The sequence below is a fragment of the Centroberyx gerrardi genome, chromosome 16, assembly GCF_048128805.1.
Source record: "Centroberyx gerrardi isolate f3 chromosome 16, fCenGer3.hap1.cur.20231027, whole genome shotgun sequence".
In the NCBI taxonomy this organism is placed as follows: Eukaryota; Metazoa; Chordata; class Actinopteri; order Beryciformes; family Berycidae; genus Centroberyx; species Centroberyx gerrardi.
The window spans coordinates 23,858,902-23,880,363 of record NC_136012.1 but is presented as its reverse complement, the minus strand read 5'-3'; the positions used below and the strand labels follow the sequence as shown (position 1 = coordinate 23,880,363).

At 41.2% G+C, this 21,462-nt stretch overlaps 2 protein-coding genes across 4 annotated transcripts in view; both read right to left on the bottom strand.

Moving 5' to 3' along the window:
- qdpra (quinoid dihydropteridine reductase a) overlaps positions 1–21,462 on the bottom strand; it is a 236,816-nt gene that overhangs the window by 123,001 nt on the left and 92,353 nt on the right. The window lies entirely within an intron of this gene.
- ldb2a (LIM domain binding 2a) overlaps positions 1–21,462 on the bottom strand; it is a 76,985-nt gene that overhangs the window by 4,206 nt on the left and 51,317 nt on the right. Inside the window, exons 4-8 of one of the 3 annotated variants that reach the window (XM_078289102.1) lie at positions 14,669–14,791; positions 10,885–10,968; positions 7,074–7,197; positions 4,895–4,948; positions 3,851–3,981 (exon numbers count right to left, since the gene is read on the bottom strand). In XM_078289102.1, coding sequence (XP_078145228.1) covers positions 3,851–3,981; positions 4,895–4,948; positions 7,074–7,197; positions 10,885–10,968; positions 14,669–14,791 — 516 coding nt within the window. Of the gene's footprint in view, positions 1–3,844; positions 3,982–4,894; positions 4,949–7,073; positions 7,198–10,884; positions 10,969–14,668; positions 14,792–21,462 lie in introns of all 3 variants that reach the window. The other 2 variants (XM_078289103.1, XM_078289104.1) reach the window with 2 other exon arrangements.

Here is a 21,462-nt window from a genome sequence, read left to right as displayed (position 1 = left end):
AATACTGTCTACTCGTCTACTCATCTCGTTAGCGTTAGCCTTCGCGCTAGCTAACCGGCGAGGCCTTGAATGGGCCGACGCCGTGATGAATGCCTCTCGACTCCCTTCATTCACCAAGCGGCGTCATTAGCATACTTTTACAGAGATTAGCAGTGAGGAGCTTGGAGGACATATTTCCTCCCCAGGCCTCCGACACAACAAGTGGGATTCTAATGAAGACGTGGTGGGACCACATGGACGACGAGGGGGTCTGGAGGACATAATCGCCCCTTGAAGCAGTCAAAAAAAAAAAAAAGAAGAAGAAAAAAAACCCAGTTTGTAATGTAAATGAGGAGAGAAGAATGGGAAAAGTCTAATCCTTCCCCTCCTCCTTCCTCCTCCTCTTCCTCATATAACCCCTCCCAGGGAACTATGCTTTCAAATTGAGATAGGTGCTGCAGTTCAGGTATTACATTTTGTGTCACACTTTCAAAAATTACCACAAAAATCAAAGTGCGGGGATGAGAAATAATTTGTATAGGCCATATGGGAAAAAGAGACAACAAACCCACACTCTCCACACTACAGTCCAGCCAGTCGCCACTAGAGGTCAGTGTTGATCATGCTATGAGTCGCCCTCCCCCACCTCCTCCTCCTCTACTCCTCCTCCTCTCCTTCAGCCGCTGGTACCCCCCCCCCCCCCACCCCACCCCACCACCCCCCCCTCCACCCCTCCCCTTGCGAGGGTCCACTCCTTATTGTCATTGGGCTCACGTAGGCTTGTGCTCAGCCACAAACGAACAACTTCTCAGACAAAGACAGCAGGCGCGCAACATATGTAACCAGCATGTTACCAGCCACGCTGCCAGTCTTTAAGAGGCGTGTGAATGCACGGCGTGAGTGGTATGGGCTGTGTGTGTGTGTGTGTGTGTGTGTGTTTGGTTGAGGAGGGGGGGGGGGCATTGATGGAGAGGTGTGTGTGTGTGTGAAAGGGAGGAAGGGGCTGGGGGTGAAGGGGGAGGAGGGGAAGGGGGGGGGGCGGAGGGTGTATACAGATATCGGTGATAATGAGAGATGGCACAGAGCCAAACTGCCTTCCAGAGAGAAAACAATTGTGTGTGTGTGTGTGTGTGTGTGTGTGTGTGATGTAGGCTACTGTATATGTATGTGTGAGAGAAAGAGAGAGAGCAAGAAAGAGAGTGAGGGCAACAAATCTTGAAAGATGACGAGAGAGCTAACTATGGGACAGTAGAGGGACAGACAGACAGAAAGAGAGAATTCCTTGTTTAGAAAGTAGAGATGCCAGGAAAATGAAGTTAAAGCGGAAGTGAAGTGTCAAGCAGATGAACAACCTTGATCTGGTTGGATTTGGGAGGAACCAGTTCACCCAGTACTAACATTAACATTAAGTCCCACACTGTCCCCCTGAGCACTAGACGTCATTTCGACGTTGCCTCTCTGCTTTAGCTCTCATAAAGCCCAGGATCTTTTTGGCTATGTGTAGCCCAGTTTTACACCAAGCAGTAAATACATTATTACATATTTAAACAATGCAGAAACAGCTGTAAATACCAAAAACATGCACCTGAGAAGTCCATATGTACAAGGTAATGCTGTATTTTAAGACTAGGATGTCTACTAAACTTTCACTTTTAAACGCTATGTTGCCTCATTTTAACCTCGACGTCTATAACCATTTAGACATCTTTTAAACGGCTAATTAACGTAAAATTGCTCAGTAGCTACATTGAGCCGGTTTGGTCCTGTTTGATGTGCAAGATGAACGTACAGTAATGACAAAATGCCTACCAGCACCCCCTTTAAAATGGACTAGTTACAGTTATGATTGGTTGCCTTCCCAGCACACTTTTAGCTGCACTAAAATGAACTGCGAACAAAAATTGGAAAAACATAGGCTACAGTTCTGCGCCAGTGTGGGTGCAGCATGGTATACTGGATGCAGTGGTAAAAACATAATAGAGCATTGTATGGAATGGATAGAAAACTAGAGCCTCCGCAAACAATAGATTCCCAACAGCATCGTATCCTCGAGGGGGGTGCCAAGCATGTGGTGTAATACTCAGCTGTTTAAGAGGCTGTTTAACCTCTAACTGTGTCAAGTGGCCTGTTATGGAGACATGTGGCAAAATCAGGCGTTCACACTGTGGCGCACAGTATCCAGAGTGAGAATGCTAGATTTGTTTTTGTTTTTTTAACCTGTCTTTATCCAGGGTGTACTTGCTGAGCATTAGGGCTGGACTGATATATTGGTTTGCTAACATTGGTCTTTTGTTAAATATTGGATATCGGCCAGTCATGTCGTCCACCAGAGGTTCCTCGCTTACATAACAAGTTTGTAAAACCTGCAATTAAATTCTATTTTCTTCACACAGTTTAATTTTTCATTTAATTGTTCAATAATGATTTTTTTTGTAAATTAATTCTCTACTTAAAGGTGCTAATGTATCCCCTACCACTGAATAGCTGTGTTAGGGAACTGCTAACCCTAAAATAATTTCATTAGTCTGGGTTTCAGCGGAGAGTTTTAGTGTCCCATGATGGTCTAAATGCTGTTTCAGAGGCTTTTCCCTGACAAGAAAAAATACTGGGGTAAATACTGAATACTTGTAATTTTTTGGGGCATACAAATGGTCAAATTTATATTGAATATCTGCACAAAATATCAGCTATCAGTATCTAGCTTGTATACAAAAATATCTGTATCAAAACCCATATCAGTCGAACCCTATTTTTGACCTGTCTTTATTTAGGGAGTCAATCTTTTAGCACTACAGTTGGTCAAAGCAGCTCTACTAAAGCAGGTGAGAGTTTACTGATCATTCAGTTTCAACACCGCAGGCTTTCACAGCTAACATAGGGATTTGAACCAGCAACCTTTCGATCGCAAGCCCACTTCTCTAAATGACTGAGTGGTAGAGGAAAATGGATGTAGTAGGTGATTCTAAATGAATACTATGAACAAAGCTTTTTCAGTACTGGGAACGCATTGTTTAATTTATTTTTTTTTAATTTTAGCCTTCATTTATCCAGGGAAAGTCGAGCAGCAGCAACTACCCTGCTTCACATTCATACAGTTACACACTTTCACACCTGAGAGCTGCCCAGTACGGTCTTCTATCTTCAGTGGAGCAGCTGCGGGTTCAGTGCCTTGCTCAAGGGCATCTCGACAGTGGTTGCTGATGGAGGGGAGAGCGTCACTCCTTCACATTTTCCCCACAGTCGAACCTTCACTTCCCTTATGGATTCTATTTTTTTTCTCTAAAGTCTCTGCCTTCACTGTATTTGGTGACTGAAGTTGAAAATGTGGTTCAGTAGCATCATGTAACAGACTATCTACTTGGTTAAGCAAATGGGTCAACTGGGTCTTTAGTATAAATAGACATTAGTACACACAGCGTGCAAGGGGAGAAAATTAGATAAAATTAAGGAACTCACTATCTATCGCCAACTGGTAATATATCATCTGCAGCAGAGGTAGGCTTTTCATTTCCTTTACTTGTTATTTATAAATTTAGTTGTTTTTGTACCATTTTCTTCTTTGATGAGTTTTGATGTCATTTGTGTCACTGTTTATGATATTTGATTTTATTTTTCTCTTTCTCTTTTGGGGGCGAGATGTTTCCATACGAGTCCCTTGGGGTTTCTTTGTCTCACCGCACAGTTTGCGTTTCTTTTCTTCTCTCTCTTCACAGTGTTTTTATCATTTGTGCAAATAAACTACACCTAATAGCTGCGATACCATTAGGAATGACTCGTCCCTGTTTCCAGCCCTGTGTGCGGAGTGTGAGAAAAGGGGGGTTATAGAAAAAAAGAAAAGAGGAGGAAAAGTGGAGCTGATGCTTACAGGTACCTGACTGGAGAGGCTGAAGTTGGTGGCGGGGCTGCGCTTCTTGCTGGCGGCGTTGCCCACGCTGCTGTTGGCGCTGCTGGCCGAGTTCTTCCGTTTCCTCCTCTTGGTGGTTGTCTGTCGGGCGGGCTCAGCTTTGGCACGACCAGCAAAGAGAAACAGAGGCAATGCCAACAACATAATGCATACACACAGAGACAAGGGGTCGTATATGTGTGTGTGGGGTGTGTGTGGAGTGTGTGTGTGTGTGTGCGTGGGGAGTCATAGATGCACGGACGCTCGGACAGACAACATCTTATGCAGGCACACTCATAAGCACGCCTACACACATATAGCTAGGCACACACAAGAGCAAATATTGTACGGAACACACGCACACATGCACGCATGCAAGAAGGCGCGTGCACACACACACACACACACACAAACACACACACAGACACGCTGCACACACAGACAAGAGCGACTAGTCTACAATGATCCATGCTTTGTTTTCTTCAGAGGTGATATCACGTAAGCGTTAACATCTCCCAAGACATGCACTAGTAAGAAAGAACCCCTGTTTCATTTGCATAAATGCTCAACAATGGACCCTGCTGCTCAACGTAATGTGAATTTGTTAATGATTTCGGTGCTGCACCGAGTGCAACGTTCCTCAATAGCCTGTGCCAGATTAAAACTACTCTACTGAGGCAGAAAGCACATTCGTGTGTGTCTTACTGAATATGCATTGATATTGTATCCATTCTTGTATCTCTATCTCTTGTACATTACTGTAGATTTGATGTGGCGAGCGTGACTGTGTTATTGTAATGCATATCATTTAATCACTTTCTTAGCCAGCTTGAGAATTCATGTGCACATGCAATAAACTGAAATGTGTAACCTGCATATGTTGTATTATCTATTTATTGTTTTTGAGCATGCAGTTGAGCATCCATGATGAACTTGCACACAAAAATGTATTTCATGGCATTCCACTGAGCACTAGAATGCTGCGCTCCTGCAGGACTACAGAAAACTGACAGCATAAGACGGAAAAGATACCTTTTTTGTGATTTGTGGGAAATATTTCCGTTTTGAAGTTCTGTGGGTGTCCAGCTGAAACCGGAGCCAAAATGAGTTTTATTTTACTCAGGTGGTTGAATAGTTTCGTTATCAAACTATTTAGACAAAACGAGACCAGAGATGACAACAGAGAAAAGGGAGAAAAATACTTGAAACATTCAATGCCATGGATATACAGTTGCTACTTAAACACCGTTGGAAAAAAACTTGAGCTTAGATGAAAGATGTTATTCCAATTATGAGCAATACATAATTCCTAAAGGTGCAATTAAATCACAAGTGTGACCATGTGAAATCTTTATTAATAGAAAGTTATGAAGTAATGAGATAGGTTAAGCAGAGATCTTAGCATTTCTTGTATTTACAAAATAATTTATGTAGTACATAATTTATGAATACATGATTTTGCAAATTCTGCCAAGTTTTGGATAGAAAAACGTTATTCCTTTTAATCTCAGGGGGAAAAGAAAACACTGCTGTGATCTTCAAACAGATGTCTGAAAATGAAATACATTTTTCGAGGTTCTTACTAATCACACCAAGGGAGATGCTTTCATATTCAATTACAGCAACCAGCAACTCATGGTACAAACAAAACATAACTGAAACTCTAAATCAGAGGCAAAACAATAAGTGGAATTTTTATCAATATCTTTCCACTTTTGATTCCTGACTTTGACAGACGTGTGTGCAGAAACCCGGCCCATTGTCAAAGACAATCATTTTTGTTATCCGACTGGTTTCCTTCGATGCTGAACCGGTGACGCACTAAAATCACTTCCATTTCCACCAAAAGGACTTATCAGAGCATAAATGCGCCTGTGGCTTCCTTCCTGGCCAAATCCCAACCAGTTTCCAGGTTGGAGAAGAATTGCAGGAAAAGGCGAAAAACAAGCCACCAATGAGGAAAACCACAATTCCAGCTAAACTGCAGAGTTCAGGTTTGCTTCATGTAAAAATACAAACAGATGAGATGAAACGGCCCTCAAGAACAGATTTATGAATAGTAAAAAAAAAATGATGAGGCCTTACTTGAAGGAAACAAGAGGCTGTGAACTCTGACTAGCCAACGTTAAAAACAAATTTTACTCTTCGGCAACTGACTAGAACATATGGATCCAAAAGCATAAACATAGGCAACCAGTGCTCAACTCACATAAATTATATCAAACAAAATAACACATAAAGCTGTATATTATATCAAACTAAACAACACATGAAGCTGTATATGATATAAACCTACATCACACATAAAGCATCCATCATAAGAAAGTATTTCCCATCGAACCGCATTCAAAAGCACATTGTCTCTCCATGTGCACAATTAACTATCAACAGAGCAGCTTTTCCAAAGACTCCCATGTTCATAAAAACGCTTTCTTTTCTATGTTTTTCTTTTTTTTTTTTTTTTTAAAGAACATCGTTGACGCTGGGGAGCCGCTGGCCGGGGAGCTGGATCTACTAGTTTGATTACACCCGGCACTCTTAATTAAAGTTACACAGGTCTGAGTCAAAGGCTTTTTGACTGGTGTTGGTTCTTAAAGACATCTCGTCACGCCTCGCTGAGCATTGCTGTAATTTGCAGACCCTCCGATGTGTCCAAAAGTCGGCTCCTTTTTCTCCAGCTTAACACTGCACAGCCAATTTAAGCCCGGTACTTTTCAAAAACCGCCCTTAAAACATCAATCATATGAAGCTGAGAGGCCTGTTAGGACTGGTAGGGTTGAGATTCAAGAGGCACCCCTGAATTCTGATTAATTTCATACATCTGACAGGCAAAACACATTTGAGGGATTAAGACATATAATGGTTATTTTGGATATATAAATGATGCAATAAAAACGATTGAAGGGTTTCATTCCAAAATGAGATATCCACTGTTTGAAAGAAAAAAAAGTGATTCCTATTCTTACAAAATGACTGATAGCACAAAATTAAAAACAATTGAAAGTATTTTTTTTTAAAGGATAGCATGTCGTTAAAATCTTGGTTGAGAAAATAACACTTACATACAGACTGGACCCTCTATATTTTAGAGATTTTGAATGATTAATTACAGTTTTTTTTTTTGATTTAATGCCATTTTGGAACAGAACTCTCCATTTCATTAGTTTTTGTTGTCTGGACAGCAGAGGTGAGTGTGTTTGGTGTTTATTACCTGGTGGAGCTACCATTCTCTGCCACTTTTGGAATAGGCATGTCTTGAGACAGTCCCGGGGGCTGAGGTTGTAGGTCTTGTGCCTTGACATAAGCTCCTGCATAGGCTCCAGGATGACACACAACTGGGAGACACAACGGGACAGACCACATGTCGAGTCAAGGCAAATTCATTGAGAGTTTGATAAGGGAACAACACTCTGTGCACCGCTGCAGCTCTTTAAACTGCAGGAAAACAATGTCCATAAAAACGGTGGGTTTGCCGAACAGTTAATCACTCATACTCTGACTTTGAGTGATTAAGTGAGCAGTAAATCTACAGTTTTTATAGACACTATTAATACAGCACTTTAAAAAAAATAGGTTTATTGTCACAAAGTGCTTTATAGAGAAGAAAGGACATGAAGAGAGATAAAAAAAGAGAAAAAGAAGAGCAACATCATACATTTTAATACGAGCAGTCTTTGTTAAGTTGTTTACAACTCACAATGAAATGTGTATGACACACACACTTGCATGCGCACAACCACACACTTGCACACACGTAAACATGCAAGCACGCACACGCACACGCACACATACAGACACACACACACACACGCACGTTTATCTGATTGTTCCCTCCTCACACACAAACACACACAGACAAAGGTCCTCCATTCCCACACTATGTACTCCAACAATATTCTTCAGTTAAAAGGCCTAAGCACAATATTCAGTCTGGAGAAAACTGTAAACCTCCAGTGATCTGCAGTGAGAGGAGCCAGGGGTCGGCCTGTCATCTTAAATACATCAGGGATAGCTTATCCAGATAACATCTGGATAACATTACAATCTGGTGAGCCCGCCCTCTTCAGCAGTTATCTCAGCTAGCAGCAGCCATCCAAATGCTGTTGGGTGCAGTCAGAGGACAGTGCTGTCACTGGGCTGGACCAATCACAGGACAAGCCTGGGTTCAAACTCCAGGCAACCTGTCCTGTATTTTCCTCCAACCGGTAAGTAACTGTTTTCTTTTTCTAACCGCTATTTATCTGGGAAAATTTGACCGGTGTGCTTTTTTACAGCAAAGCCCGGCTTCATGTCCACACAGTTACACACATTCACAGCTGGGAGCCGCCCAGTAGCCTACAACTAACAGCTTTCTACTGTTGGCCACTGAGCAGCTCCACTGGAGCAACAGACCTTATTCCCACGGCGGCCATTTTGAACTTACGTGACCCTCGGGTGGGAAAGGGAAACTCTACCTAGAGAGGAGCAAGTAGCTAGCCCACTAGCTAGCTAGCGGAATCTAGCCTAGGTCGCTAGCTACTAGCTAACTAGCTAGTAAGCCGGCTAACTTCCATGCTAAATTCAAACAGTCGTTGTAGTTGTTTTGGAGATTGCTATCTAATTTGATAACTGTTAGGCCTGTCTGAAGTCCTCACTTGTGCGTTGAAGCAGCATTTTGAATATTGAGTGATATGTAGCCTATATGCCAATTCTTGGAGCCTTTTATGCAAAGCACTTCACAACATCAGGAACCATACTTTTTTAGTATAAGGGATTCAAACCAGGGAAGTTCACCAGTCAGGGGATTCAAACTACCAATTTTAACAACTCTATCTCATCTGCTCACCCCAAATTAGCCTACACATATATAGTAATGTCTGCTGCTCTTCCCTCTGTTAGGATGGCAGTATTTTGATGCCACGCAGCTCGAGGTAAAGTGAACATCCGTGTAGCAGACTAATCCCGTGTTCTCCTCTGATAGTTCCCTCCTGACACAGTAATATCCCTCCCCGGCTCAGCCAACAAGCCCTGGCTCTCAGCCCGAAAACAAGGGCTATTTTCAGGCTGAATAGTAGGAAGCCGGCAGCTCCAATACATGGAAAGGCTTAAATACTCCACAAAAAAAGAAAGAGAGAGTGTGTGTGTGTGTGTGTGAGAGAGAGAAAGGCCGGTTGTAACCCTTAGCCAGGAAACCGTCAGTCTCTTTGGAAAGACTGATAAACGCTGGGAAAGGCCTTTTCCAGAGACACGTTATTGCCAGTTTAATGTGAGGAAAGGGTGTATTTTACCTCGACACCCTAAGATAACAGTGAGGGAAAAAAATCATTAGCTCTGTGTGTGACATGTTGAGGACTGATAGTGTTTACACAGTTTACAGCGCACTGCAAAAAATGTCCATCTCAACAAGTCATTAAATCTATTACTGAGCCTTAAAACCATATTTCTCTTTAAAAAAAAGTACACAAAAAAAACTGACAATCTGGATGAGATAACTTTTAAAATGTGAATCAAATCAACCAAGTAACATCATCTTATACTAGTGAAGTAATATGCTCAAGATATTGTGATTGTTATTGAAAACAAAGGAAACTATCTAGAGAAACACTCAATACAAGATTAAATCCCTTGCCAAGATGGACATTTTTTGCAGTGTATAAAATAAAGCCCCATTGTGCCCCGGCAAAGTCGGCCAATGCCTAATTTACCTCCCAGACACAAAAGGATTTATGTGAAATATTTCAGATTTAGACCACTGAGGGGAAGCATGTCATTTTGACAAACTAACCATTCTTCAAAAGCAACGCTGCCGTTGTTTAGACACAAACAACTTAACCTCTTCCATAAAAAAGGCGTGTTGCAAGCAAATGGAAAACAAGACATGATCCCCATTTCATTTGCTGAGCACTGACCATCTGAATCACTGACACAGAGAACGAACAGCAGCTAAATCTTTAGTGTGTAATTACAGATACTTGAATTATGTGCTTTCTCTTTCAACGGCACTACAGTTGCATTCGATATATAAAAATCATTGTTATAGGAAAACAAAAACACTAACAGCCACCCTGCTCTCTCTCCCTCTCTCTCTCTCTGTCTGTCTCACACTCTCTCTCTTCACTCCAGTTATTATAAGCAGCGGAGGTGCCGTTCCCCGATTCGCGCGGCATTTCACAATTATGAGTCTCAACAGGGAGCGTTCATTAATGTTATGCTAATTTTCTGTATCCAATTAATTCTTCCCTCTATCCCTCGCTCTCTCGCTCTTGTTCTCCCATTTGGAAATCGTAGCTGTCAGTCAACTGTGGAGTAGAAAAACACAAACAAAACCCTGTGAAATAATCACTAATGTATTCAGCCAGCTCACACTTCCTATTTCCGTGAAGTATATCGCTGCTGTCAGGTAAAAACCACGTATATGCAAACAGTAAGGAAGAAATAAATGCTTATTTTTGCAGTGACGCCAATGTAGTTTTGAAATTATACGTGCACTCCAGTCAAAAAACTTGTACAAGCACATAAATAACAGTATAAACTTTCAATTCAAGTAAGAAAAAGAATAATAACCAAATTTGCAGTTTACGATATGACCTTAAATAAACTGGAGATTGAACCTGGGGAAGCAAACAAGGATATCTGCAAAAGGAAACTCAAATCAAACCGATATATTCATACACTAATACACTGATATATACTTAAAAATTCAATAAAACGTGATAGACTTCAGTGCAGAGGGTGTAATGTAATTATGCCAGGCCCATAGTAAATGTGCCAAAGCATGAATATTATGCATAATGAAAACAGCTACTGTGCGCTTTCCAGAGGTGAGTATTAGAGATTTAGTTTGAAAATAAGTAAATTAGTTTGAGTAACATGTGAATTATTATGTTTGGAAATGCATTGTGCCTCTGTGTGCATTTAAGTGTGAGGAGATCAGAGAGAGACAAAAACAAAAGTGGAATGACAGTCATAGACTCTGTCAGACACACACACACACACGCCCACACACACACACACACACACACACACGCATGTAGAGCACTTACCCTGAGGTAGTTGAGGGTGAAGTTGGTCAAACCCATGCGAGTGATGTTTTTGGACAGTTGTTCCAGCACCTGAGGGTCTTGTGCCTGAAGTCAGGAGTATGGAAATGAAAATGAAAAAACATAAAATAAAATAAAATATATACATATAGGCTATGTATGCATTCATCTTAACACAGCTAAACAAATTATCTACAGGCAATTTGCAGGATAACTGGGCTCATTAGTGTTCATAGGATATGCACAATAGACACATTCGCACCCCCAAGTCACAATTACAATTACTTAACCTTGTTATTCCAGTTTTTCCCATTAAAGTACAAGTAGAAGCTAAATGCACTGGCAAAGTATGTTTGGACTTTATTATCATGAAGCATATCAAACTGTAGGTGAGTTAATCTATATGACTTTATTATTCCAGGGTTTCCTACACTTCTTTCATTTAAAAAAAACATACTTTTTCTTTAATTTCTTGACTGGATTTGAAGATATTAGTCAATATATGTATAAAGGGGGTCTGCGAGGGTCTGGAAAGTCTGGAAAAACGTGGAAAATTAATTTAATATTTTGCAGGTATTGAAAAATTTAGGAACTGGCCAAAAATCTGGAGAATTACAGAGAAAAAAACGATCAATCCTGATATATTTGTTCACATTTATGTAGATGTAAACCCCCTGCCATTTCATGTATTGTGCTATTTGTTGTTGTGAAGAATAATCATCAGCTATAGAGTGATATGGCCCAGTTGACAGTCATATCATCCTTTTGTATACAAAAGATTAAACACTGACCAACATCTTCTAATCTATTCAAGAATTTCAGCACTGGAAAAAGCACTGAATTTTAAAAATGGAAAATGTATGGGAACACTGCACTAATACAGTATGTGTGGGAGTATGAATAAGGCTTTAATAAGAATAAAGCAAAAAAAAAAGCAAAAAAAAAAAAAAGAAATGACACTTATAGAATGACATCTGATTGAAAAAAAAAATCTCCTGAAGATAGGCTAAGTGATTATTCAGTCAGCTTGTTTGCCGCTCAAAGAATAAGCAGTCGAATCATAAAAAGCTGTAGATATTGACAGAGCAAAACATAGCCCAGACTGAGGAGAAGCAGTGAGCACGCTTGCATTCACCGCCTTATGAAAAATGCATAATCCTATCTCCACTCGCATCTGTGTGTGGAGAAAGTCAAGAGGGAAGCGAGGGAGTCCTTCTGCACCGTCCGCAGTCTTGAGATGAGTGACGGGGAATCGAACCGGCGCGCGTTATTAGCGGCGTTCGAATCGGAATCCGAGTTACTTTAATCGTCAAGTGCAATTAAATGCACTGCAGAGGAATTTGTCTTGGCGAGAGATACCAACAATTAGTGCGGGAACATACTGGCACATATGGTGCAGGGATAACAGGAGGCATCCGGTTCAAGGGGACAGTGAAAGGCAAACAGCATACGTACGATACAAAAATACATGCAGCATTCGATCACTACAGTGTGTGCTTTCAGGCAGCGTGGCACACTGGTTCCAACTGAGAAGTTCAAGCAGTAAAGACAGTGTCATTGTGCGTCTATACGAATAAAAGAAATGCATTCAAAGTTAATGTGAGAGAGATCAGGATATTGTTCAGTTCAGTGGAAGTACAGTAGATTCTTCCAAATCATTCGGACAGCTTCTCCTGAACCGTCTTCGTGTTTTGAAAAAACACGTTTTCACATGTGAAAACTTTGACAAAATGTATTTATATCCCAGTTGGATAGAGTGAATTCACTGATTACAGTTACAAACACTATACTGTAATAAAAAAATGAAGTGCATGTGTGTATTTATGCTAGTGAAAGTAGACAGCTGCAACTAGAATGTGAGTGCGCAGTGTAAGCCATTGTAGAAGTCCACTTTTCATGCATTGGTATATGGTAAAGAAATTAAATGTATTACTTGAGTAGCTTTTTGTCTAATTGCACTATTTTGAGTATTTTTGAAGTCATTAGCCTACTTTTACTTTTACTTATGTGTGTTTTGACTCAAGGATTGTACTTTGCTACAGTTTAAATCACAATACAATTTTGTAGGCTTTCCGTAAGCATGGCATCACAAACTGGCTAATTATAAAATGTATCTCCATCAAACTAATTTAACTAACAACATATGTAACATTAAATGCTCAGATTTAGACTACCACCAGTGTAGACTGCTGATATTTTGATACTCTTTCCACCCCTAATTATAACACAAATCCCTAGTATCTCTCAGCAGTATCTAGGGATGGGATGATGTATCAAAATTCAATGTATCGCAATACAAAAAATGCGACAATACCTCTGATAGGGCAGAAAAATGAATTGTGATATTAGCTTCATTTTACTCTGCTATAGTAATCACAAATGAGACGGCTTGCCCATCACGATTTCACAAACTCTCCATCCAAATTATATTATCTGCGCTTTGTAATGACATTTTTAAATTGTTTACATTCTAGCATGCCAGTGCCATCGCTAGAAAGATTTGTGGCTCAGAAATAAACATAAGCCTGCACGTTATATTTTGTTGTCATTGAACTTTTATTTATCATATCGTATCATATCGTCCCATCCTTAGCAGTATCTATCTATCCAGTATCTGTAACTTGTGACATCTAAAAGTAGAGCAAAACTAGAAGCAGTTCCTCTAGGATCATTGAGCAAAAGTACAGCAGTAGTTCAGCTCAGTTCAGTTCAAAAGTGGGACTTCCACAATGGCCACATCTGTACTGGTATCTGCGAACAGGTTCAATCCAACTCCAGTATTCTGTCTCCCATGTGTCTGTATCTGCTTTCATTAGGCCAGGCAACGATCAAAAGAGCGAACTCACACTCACACACATCACTGAAGATCTGGCCGGGACCCGCAATACCCACAATACCCCACTCTCCAGGAATTAGTGTGAATACCCAGAGGGGCCAATTTAATGGAGTGTGAATTTCATATGAAGATTTGGCCAAAAGGAGGTTGGCTATACAGGGCAGAGCTACTTCTTAAACACACCTGCAGGTCCGTGGGGGTAAATAGAAAATATTGAAGAAATGCATCTCTTTTTTTTTATCAACCAAACGGAAGGAGCTGCATGTGAAATATAGCAACAACACAGGATACGTATCACTGCTGGAGAGGAAAAACCACGTAAGAGCACTTTTGTTTTGTTTTTTTCTTAGTTGAATTGAAAGCTTACATGGTCATTTATCTGCTGAGTGTGTTTCAAGCACCTTGGGCCCTTGAAACCTGTTAAAACCCCATTGTATAATTTCCAAAACACATGGGCACCAGTGGGAAAATGTGTATTATTTTTGCTTTCTTCATTCATGAAAAATGCAGATAGGTGTTTTTCTTCCTGACAGCAGCGATATGTGCCTTATCATACAGTTTCAGTTCAAAATGACTTGAGAACAGAAGAATTCCTGCTAGCTATGGCTAGCACACTCTACAGCTCCAGTGACTAGAATGTGTATTACACTTAGTGGAATTAAGCAGATTATTCATTCGACCTTGTTTTTTCTCTCTCTCTCTCTCTCTCTCTCTCTCCCTCTCTTTTCAGGCAAGGGCCCTTTTTTATCCTCGGTGGCCTTTGATGTCTGCAAATAAATTGGTTTGCAAAAATCCCTCCAAACTGCTTTGTTGGCGTTTAAATTTCATATGCTCATGAATAGCTTCTAAAGTGTCTTGGCAGAGTACAGACACCCTCGTTAGTATTCAAAACCGACACCTAAACGGACAGTAGACTAGGGGTTCGTCGCGCGCTGATGATGTCACACTCACGTGCATGGCCAGGATGCTGCGGGGGATGAGCTCTCGGTACTGCCTGATGGTAAAGTGCCACGTCTTGATCCTCATCAGATCGTCAAAGGCAAACTCCAGTATCAAACGACCCTCCGTACAAACCTGGACAAAGATCACATCGTTAGTGTTACTTTGCATTTCTACTCAGGCTGACATCTCTCTCAGTAATCTTTAACCAGCTGGCAGGCAGCCGTCAGCTGATTTGGACAGAGACAAAAGGAATCAGTGTTTATTGGCCAGGCGTGATTTTCATAAAATGCTGGAAGGGTTTCTTGGTGTTGGAGTTTGTTCAAGGAGTTTGTAGCATGGGGCGGGCTATTATGCTCCCAATATTTATTCTGCTCGCTTTCCTCATTCAGAGCATCTGTCCTTGGGCCTCTCAACCATCCAGCTATTTCTAAAATGTGAAAATAAATGTAATCTGGAGAGGGGTGTGTTTACGCCAGAGACAAAAGAACTTCAGGTCAGAGAGAGTTGCCAATTAGGAGGAGAGAGAGAGAGAGAGAGACAGGGAGAGAGAGAGAGAGAGAGAGAGAGAGAGAGAGAGAGAGGAAGACAGAGAGAAATACAGAGAGAGAGAGAATAAAAAAAAACATATTTTTTCGCCCCTTTAGCCGAATTCAGCGCTTGCCGGGGCCCTTGCGCTTCCCCCGTATTTCGTTGCTGTGACAACCAGGGAGGGAGAGAGCAAGAGAGAGAGAGAGAGAGAAACGGAGAGAGAGAGAGAGAGAGAGAGAGGAAAAAAAATCAGCTGATTAGTTGGCATGGCAACGGCAAAGATGTAATCCCACCAGACACACTCTAATCAATGCCCCCAGCGCAGATGGTCTCCTGAGGATCAACAAGAAAGAGGCTGGCGGCCATACTACCCCCCCCCCCCCCCACCACCCCTCCCATATCCCCCCCAAGTCACGTGCTCCACCGCTAACTCCAACACGCTGCACAAAAAAAAAAAAAAAAAAAAAAAAGAATAAGTAGAAGCTGTACTGCTCCAAAAACCCCTGAATACAGAGCTGCTACTCTGCTGTCTTGACTGAAAATACAGCTACTGTATAATGTTCTCACTCTCTGTGCAATGGTGTGCTCCCAAGTTATTCAACCCTATTGAGATTAGACTAAGTAATAGAGAGTATAGAGTGAATTTCGTTCCAAAATGAAATATCTAAAAAAAAAAAAGAAAAAAAAAGTGACAGTTACCCTTAAAAAAAATGTCTGTTCGCACAAAATGAGCACAAATTTACAGCAACTTCTGAAGGATCGTAGTTGCAGTTAAGTCATGAAAGCACTTTTACAAACTGGATCCTACACATTTTTAGAGATGCTGACTGAGGAACTTCAGGTAACGATTTTATTTCTTCCCAAACTAGATACATAAACTCTTCTTTCGATGATTGACGTTGAATGCAGTGCAGATAGTTTTAAGTGCAAACACCGCTGGGATCTGCTTGGTCTGATAATGGGCTTGTCTGAGCTAGATAAGTGTGGATTAGACTAAAGCAATGTTTGGAAATAATCCGTGTCGTGTTTAATGGACAATGAAAATGTACTTTATTTTATTTTTTATCCTAATGCCAACAGCAGTTTGTCCAACAGCTGACCACTGGCTCAGAGTCTCGGTCAAAGGAAGGATACAGTTTGTCCGACGGGTGATTCTCAACTTTTTTTGACTCGCAACGCCCCAAAAACGAAGCAATAGCTAACCAAGATCCTCTATTGTGGGCGTAAACACACAATATGATTTTTATTTTCCCTTTTCATGCTATTTTACTTGATAGAGTTATTGAAAGAAGCCTTGAGACAACAAATACTCATTATTTTGCAGAGAAAAGTCATCTATTATAAAGATTAAAAACATGACATTCAATTTGTGTATTAAGAAATATATTCATCCAGATTCCATAAATCGTGACTCCAAAATAATCATCTCATGACCCCCAGGTTGAGAGCCACTGTGTCACATTGTAAGAGGGAATCCTGTAATGAATCCGCCAGAATACACAAATTGCTGTTGTCACGTACAAAAACACGTAACTGCAACTTTGGTGTTTTTCTTTTCCTCTTTTGAATTGAAATTTATCATGGTCATTATGTGTTTGGATGAGTTTCATGCCCCCTGGGCCCTTGAAACCTGTTAAAACCCTGTTGTATAATTCAAAATACATTGGCATCATTGAGGAAATAAGTAATTCTTTTCTCCATTGCTGAAATTGTATTTTTTGCAGATTTATGGTATTTACCCACCAGCAGTGAAATAACTTGAATTATGTTTACTAGTGAAACAGTTTCTTCTGATGCTTTCCAGGTACTGTAGCCTACAGTGAAACACTGCTGTACTATTGATTCCTTTCTCCACAGTGCCAACTGTTTCTTAAGCTTTGCCTCCACTACTGCTGCTATATCTGTACAAGCTCTCTGCCTCTGTATCTGAGAAATAAATATGAATTGGTAAATTGCCTAAATCAGAACCAGAATAAGAATCACTTTAATTGCCACACGCAATGAATGTACAGAAATTTGTCTTGGTGGCACCGGTGCAGAGATTTATATCGACAACAAGCGTAGCAACAAAACTCAAAACTCGGTTTAATCAAACAAAGCTATTTAATTCCTCCATAGCGAAAGCCAATTGGTTAAAATCTAATATCGCTCACGATGGCCGTAACCAATGTTTACCTAAATAGTGTTCCCTTATGAAAACTAAGAGCAGGAATATCCCCTTGAATTAAAAGGAGGGACATTAAATGGTCCAGCCCCTCACAGAGAGTCCCCATTGATTTAAGAGCAGGGTCATAAATCTTCCACACAACGGGGCTGGGATCAGGGGATCTCCGGCTCAAAAGAGTAACAAAGAATAACAGCGTCTTGCTGCTGAGACGCTATTCAATACTGTACCTTAACATGACAATCAATTAACAGCTGAGGAGCCGGGCGTCATTAAATCGATAAAAATGTTAAAGATATACAGCGCGCATGGCTACTTCTGGGGAATATAAATAGGATCAAAGTTGGCTAAATACGCAGAATTCCAGCAACAAGCTCCTAAGATGCCATTTAATACTGTATCTAAACATGACACGATATTAAGAACTGAGGAGCTGAACAGTATTAAATCAATACAAATGTTAAAAATATACAGCATTCATTGTTATTCCTGCTTAATGTAAATATGAGTAAAGTATGCTATATGTTGAATTACAGCATCTAGGCCCTAAGATGCCATTGAATGCCGCACCTCAACATGACAAATAATTATGAACTGAAGAGCTGAACAGTATTAAATCAATAAAAATGTCAAAGATATACAGCATTCATTGTTGTTTTCTGGTGAATATCAATATGACTAAAGCCTTCTTCTAATAGCGACTCTAACATGTCAAAAATTCTAATTTAGCAGCATGACAAGTATGAGTGTTTCTACAGAACAGATTAGAAATTAACACCTCAATTCCTCAAAATTGGAACCAATGATCAGCAATGAAAGCTCAAAACTGCAATCAACAGAAAAATCAATCAACAGATAGCAAATCAATCAATAAAGAGAGAATACAGCCCTTAATAAAGGTAGACGACTGTAATTTAAGCATGCCTGCAATTTGGATAGACTGCCATGATTTTAATATAAGTGTAGATTACTGTACTTTTAACATACATAAAGGTAGACAGTGTAGTATTAAGACACTGCAACATAATAAGGGATTGCTAGTGTAGTGTAGACTATATTTTAAACATGTATAACAGTAGACTCCTGTAATTTGAATATAAGTAAGGATAGACCACTATAATTTTAACATGCCGTCCAATTAGGGTAGACTAGTGTGATTTAAACATGCACTACGACTAATAAGGGCAGATTACTGTAATTGTAACATAAATAATGGTTGATTGCTGTAATTTTAACCAAAGTAGGGGTAGAGTGACAATTCAAACATGCCTCAAATTTGACGACAATCATGTTAACAAAGCACAGAGAAACTGTTGATAACAGATCCACTGGTAAATTTCTTAAAGAATTCGCTCAGGGAATGAAATTCAGTAGAAGTGGGATCACTGTGTCATGAACTCGCCTCTTGCTCTTTCCTCGCCTCCCTGCACGCCGAAACCCCCAACTGGGCGCCAGTAACAAGGGCCGTGCCCTCCGAGCTAACACACACTGACCAGGTGAAGCAAGGCCTGCTGGGTAGTGAATAGAGGTGCTGGGATACCGTGAGGCTCCGGTCGGGGCGAGGAGGAGGGGGGGCTTTTGGTCAAATTGACATGCTCTGCCACCTCGTCAACACCTAGCGAAAGCCGCACCCACTGCCTCCTTAGCACCATGAAAGTCCCGCCCACATCCCCCCCTAGCACCTGGTTAGCTCCGCCCACCCTTAGCACTACGCTAGCCCCGCCCATTCGTTACTGTGTAGCACCCAGGGGACTCCCAACAGGACCATGGCCTGCAGAGAGAGAGAGAGACAGACAGACAGAGAGAGAGAGATAGACAGAGAGAGCTAGAAACAGGCAAAGAGAAAGAGAGAGTGAGAGAGAGAGGCAGAGAGAGAGAGAGAGAGAGAGAGATACAGTCAGACAGAAAGAGAGAGAGAGAGACAGGCAGGGAGAGAAAGTGAGAGAGACAGAGAAAGAGAGAGAGATACAGGCTGAGAGAGAGAGCGAGAGAGCGAGAGAGCGAGCAAGTGGGGAGCTGGGGATGATTTCTCCAGGGATGAAGGATGCGGGTGTGTGTGTGTGTGTGTGTGTGTGTGTGTCGGAGGGGGTGTAACGAGACGAAGGGGGGGATGAGAGAGAGTGGTGGAGTAGAGAGCGAGGGGAGAGGGGAGAGCGAGCGAGGCAGGGGGATGAGAGAGAAGAGGAGGGGGGGGTGGAGGTGGTGGTGGTGGTGGTGGTGGTGGGGGGGGGGGGGGGGGGGGGGGGGGGGGGGGGGTTGAGGAGAGCGAGGCGAGCGAGCGAGGCAGAGCTGATTGAGATTCCGGCCTCCAGAGCTGCAGGCTTGCTGCTGCTGCTCGGAGCGCTGGGAGAACACGCTCACTTATTGGAATTCTTTTTTTTTCTCTCTCTCTCTCTCTCTCTCTCTTTTTTTTTTCTAATGAATTAATTCTTCTCATCCAATTTAGGTGAAGATGAAAAGAGAGCAGCGCTGCGAGCATCAAATTTAGCTTTCTGTTGACCGGGTCCGGACTGTTCTGTACCGTTAATATCGGACACTCGTAGGTTTTTTGTTGTTGTTGTTGTTGTTTTTTTTGGAAGCCTCGTTTACCAAGCCAAACAAACACAAAAAAAATTGGATGTTCATTCTCATTAAGGTTGATATGATAACACATAAAGGCCAGCTTGGGTTAAGATTGTAGAATGGTCTAGGGAGATATATAAGACCTTTACTAACCCCCACCCCTCCGCCCCCAACACACACACACACACACACACACACACACACACACACACACACACCCCAACCCCCACCCATCCGTTACATGTAGAAAAACCATCCCCCTCCAAATATACAGAAACCGTGATATGACCCCCTGAACCACCTCTAAACACAAAAACACACACACACACACACACACACACACACACAGAGTCTGAAATTAACACCCTTTCAACCTTTTCTTAACCTGTTCTTTTAACCTTTTATTCTTTTGTAAAGCACTTTGTAACCTAGGTTTTGAAAGGTGCTATATAAATAAAATTTTACTTACTTTACTTACTTACTTACCTGCCAAGCGCCAAATGCCTATAAAATATGTCTTTGGCAGATATAAATACACTGGCTGGCAACTTTTTAAGTTTACGATGAATTACAAACTTGATCCATTCTATAAGTGAATGGACAACTTTTAAATGAATATACAGCACCTGATTTTATACACAAAACGGCTTTGAGAACAGGTAGGGTGACGTATCTCTATGGAAAATGTATATAAATTATTTTGGACGGTAAAAAGTATTCTTGGCAGGTATTTCAGTTTAACTTGGTGCTGGATCCATCAAACATCAATGAAAAAAAATCAGGGAATCTCACTCACAAATTAATCTTAATGCATTTACTGCAAAACACCGTTGCCTGTTGTTTGTGTGTGATTTGTTCCCCTGCTGCTGCTGCTGCTGCTGCTTTTTTTTGCTATAAATGCATTAAGATTAATTTCTGAGTGCAATCCCCTGATTTTTTTTTAATTGAAATTCTTTTTAGTTTATACTAGCCCTCGGCAGGTGAGCGGAAAAGTTAATTTCGGACACTGTAACATCACACACACACAGACAGACAGACAGAAGAGGGAGTGCATACTTTCAAGTGGTGAAAACAAGAGGGCGTATAGCTGTTTAATGTCAGAACAATCTGGTGCGGTGCTGCAGCTCAGGGTTCATGGTACAGAGAACATGGAATCCCTTTAGCTCGGCTGCTCGGCGCTGACAAGGTGCCTGGACTCACATTCATTTAGAGAGTCAGCAGAAGAACTCTCCGAGTCAGCTAGCCATCTGGATCAGGCTCTGGTGAAGCAGATATTCACACTGGCACCGGAGATACTCTCCCCCAAAGACAAAAAACAGATGACCTTAAAGATTATTCTTTTTCTTCCCCTCCTCTCTTTCTAGCTTTAGTGTTTTCAGAAGACCTTGGTTCCAGGTTTTGGGTTATCTCACCTGCACAATTTGTATTTCCTCTTCTCTTCTCGCTTCTCTCTGTGTGTCATTTATACTGTATGTGCAAATAAACTTAACTCTACTCTTCAGAAGTCTCTTTCATGTCTCCTATAGCTTCAGCCTGCCAGAGGAGCTGA